The sequence below is a fragment of the Alligator sinensis genome, unplaced genomic scaffold (assembly GCF_000455745.1).
Source record: "Alligator sinensis unplaced genomic scaffold, ASM45574v1 scaffold388_2, whole genome shotgun sequence".
In the NCBI taxonomy this organism is placed as follows: Eukaryota; Metazoa; Chordata; order Crocodylia; family Alligatoridae; genus Alligator; species Alligator sinensis.
In genome coordinates this window covers 1268661-1271487 of record NW_005842102.1, presented here as the reverse complement: position 1 = coordinate 1271487, position 2827 = coordinate 1268661, and the positions used below count along the sequence as shown (strand labels likewise).

Sequence of the window (2827 nt, the reverse complement as noted above, 5' to 3'; positions counted from 1 at the left end):
CTTTCTGCTGTGTTTCTGCTGAAGGTTATTCGTAAGAGAAAAGATGGGCATCTGTCTGAATAATACTACTCCATGTATACAGTAATTAATATTCTCCATTTGTTGTCTCCTTTCGTTTAGTTTATCATGAGGAGCTAAATGCACCTGTGAGAAGGAATAAAGAGGAACCAAAACCACGGCCACTGAGAGTGGGCGATACAGAGAGGCCAGAACCTGAGCGTAAGTGCCAAATGGAAAGCATGGCCAATTTACTGCAGCTGCCCAGTTTGTTTATGGGTTTTGGATAGAAAAGTGATCTTTCTCCTCTAGCCCTCAGTTTTGGGGCATGGTGTCCTGAGCTGGTGGGGAAGTTGCATAGCAAAGAGCGGCTTGTACTTGATCTCCCCGAGGAGGGTAATGCCTCCATGAGGAAAGACGTCTCTCCTGTGGTGTCTCCTTGTAGATGAAGGGTTGTAGAAAATGTCACATTCACACAATAGCTCCCACATATTGTGGCTGGCTATACAAATACTAAGAATCTGTGCCTGGCAGATTTCTAAAGCTGAAGTAACAAGGGATGTTGGAAGTTGTGATTCAAGTGCATTGGCAGTTGAAATATTACGAGGTATTGGTCAGGGCTGAGGACCATATTTTCTTGCGGGAAAGCCATGAATAGCAAAGGTGCTATATGCTGTTTGGTCATAGTATTTTAAAAAGGCAGTGTGAAAGGTGAAGGGAGAATATACTTCCTTGCACTATCCCCTTTATTAATTGAAAAGTTTTTCCCTCTCCTTCAAAGGTTCTCCTCCAAATCGCAAGCGTCCACCCAATGAAAAAGCAACAGATGATTATCACTATGAGAAATTCAAGAAGATGAACAGGCGATATTAAGACCTGCTCTGCAGGGTACTGGGGACAGAACCTTTGGGTGGAGCTTTTATTTTTTGTAAGGACAAGATATTGTGTAAATAACTTCTGAAGCGGAAGGGGGCATTTCCTACAGATCTGATGTATGCTACAAGACTCCTCTTGCAGTGCGCTTGTAGTGAATTAATCTGCACGGTCTTTGTGAACTCTCCTGTCAGTGATAACTTGTATAAAATGTATTTTCAGTTATAAAACTTCCTTTGTAAATACATTAGTTTCCTGTTGGCATTTTTAAAATATGAAATCAAGTTTGTCTATGGATCTTACTTCTTATAAAAGAACTTATAAAGGCAAGAGTGCTCTCAACTCGTAAACATATAGGGAAGGTCTAAGGCTGGTTTGCCCAAGTGATGTCACAAAGTAACTACATAAATAGAGACCTCTTGTTAGTTCCGGTGGCTATAAAACATATAGAGCATGCGTAAATCTGAGATGATAACGCAGGAATTTGTTCAGTACGACAGGGGTGTTCGTTTTCCCTCCCTCTTGGGAGTTAGGTGCTACATATAATCTCAACATTTGTCTCTGAGCAGCAGTTGCGGCATGGTCAGGCCCCTTATCTCTTCTGCAGGAAAATATAGTAGTACCTGAGCAGTGAATACTTGAATCTTTAAATGGTGACTATGGTGTGTGTGTGTGTGTCTACTCTCTCTGCATTCATTTCCATAGCAAGGAATCTCTCTGGTTGCTAACAAAGAGAAAAAATGATCAGATTATAACTGGGTCTGTGTTTTGTTTGCTTTGTTGGGGGAGGGAGGGGCGGGTAATCTCTTTAACACTAGAAGTCTCCTGGGATAGTCCGAATCCAGAATTACAGATTAAAACAACAAAAAAGTAAGCAAAGAGCAGGCTCTGCTTGATGCTGGAACATTTGAGGGAAAAGAATTTGAACCTAAAAAAACCCAAATGTATTTTAACTTGTCATTAGTGACATCATCTTTTTTTATTTCTAGTATGTAGAAGTCTTTGTTTGGGGCTGCTTGTGATGAAGTCCTGTATGTAAAGCAAGCTGAAAATAATGTAAGGAGTGAAGGTGGAAGGAATGGCGGGAGGCGGCAGAGCCTGTTCTGTTTACACAGGAGCGGCAGCAGCTGCTGTGGGAGCGCCTCTGAGACCAGCCAGTTCCCACCCCCTGCCTTGGCTCGGACACAGGTGCTCGCAGTGCACTTCTCCGTTTCCGCCCATCCTGTTTTCCTGTCATGCCGCTCCTCACGCTGTCTGAGCGCTGCAACCCCCGGAGTTCCCTGTACTCAGTGAAGTCAGATTTCTGGACCCAAATATAAAGCGGTGACAGTCAGAGCCTGGGGCTCGTGTGTGGCAGGCTGCCACGTAGTGCACGACCATTTCTTTCCAGCAAATGAAACTCTCCGTCGCCAGGGGCTTTCTGGGCCAGGCTATTCGCCCTGCCTGACGCTAGCAGAGCAGCTGCAGTGTAGTGCCTGGATGTGCGCATGTGCTTTGTGCCTGCACCAGGCGCTGTGATTTGGCGGTGCAGAGGGCCACTCCTGCTATTCTATACAGCCAGTGGGCTGCTTCATCTGACCTAGAGAGGGCTAGAGCCGCCAGGCAGCGCGCCCGCAGCTGCAGCTTATCGCACCTCCCACGTGGCACTAGAGCCCCTGAGCGCCAGGGCCCATGTGATGCCCCTGGCACCGCGCAGGCGCGTATTGGTCATGTGACCCCCATTCCAAGATGGCGGCCGCCTGCCGAAGTGCGATGGGGCGCCGGAAGTGGCCGGTGCGGAAACGAAAGCGGGGACGCGGCGGCCAGAGTCCGCGGCGCGGTTGAGGGCATGAAGCTGCGGAGCGCGGCGGGGGCCGCCCTGGGCCTGGCGCTGCTGCTGAGCCCCGTGCGCGCCCTGGAGCCCGTCAGCATGGGGCTGGCGCTGGCCGGGACAGCGGCAATTGCGGGCTCCGTCTTT

At 48.3% G+C, this 2827-nt stretch overlaps 2 protein-coding genes across 2 annotated transcripts in view; both read left to right on the top strand.

Annotated features, from left to right (window-relative positions):
* Positions 1–1117, top strand: part of CUNH9orf78 (chromosome unknown C9orf78 homolog) — a gene marked incomplete at its 5' end in the record, with an annotated part of 4603 nt that extends 3486 nt beyond the window's left edge. Inside the window, 2 exons of the mRNA XM_025205007.1 lie at positions 121–219; positions 779–1117. Coding sequence (XP_025060792.1) covers positions 121–219; positions 779–870 — 191 coding nt within the window. The remainder of the gene's footprint in view (positions 1–120; positions 220–778) is intronic.
* Positions 1118–2586: 1469 nt separating this feature from the next.
* Positions 2587–2827, top strand: part of LOC102373635 (torsin-1A) — an 11017-nt gene continuing 10776 nt past the window's right edge. Inside the window, exon 1 of the mRNA XM_025205006.1 lies at positions 2587–2821. Within this exon, the coding sequence (XP_025060791.1) occupies positions 2699–2821 (123 nt within the window). The 5' untranslated portion in view covers positions 2587–2698. The remainder of the gene's footprint in view (positions 2822–2827) is intronic.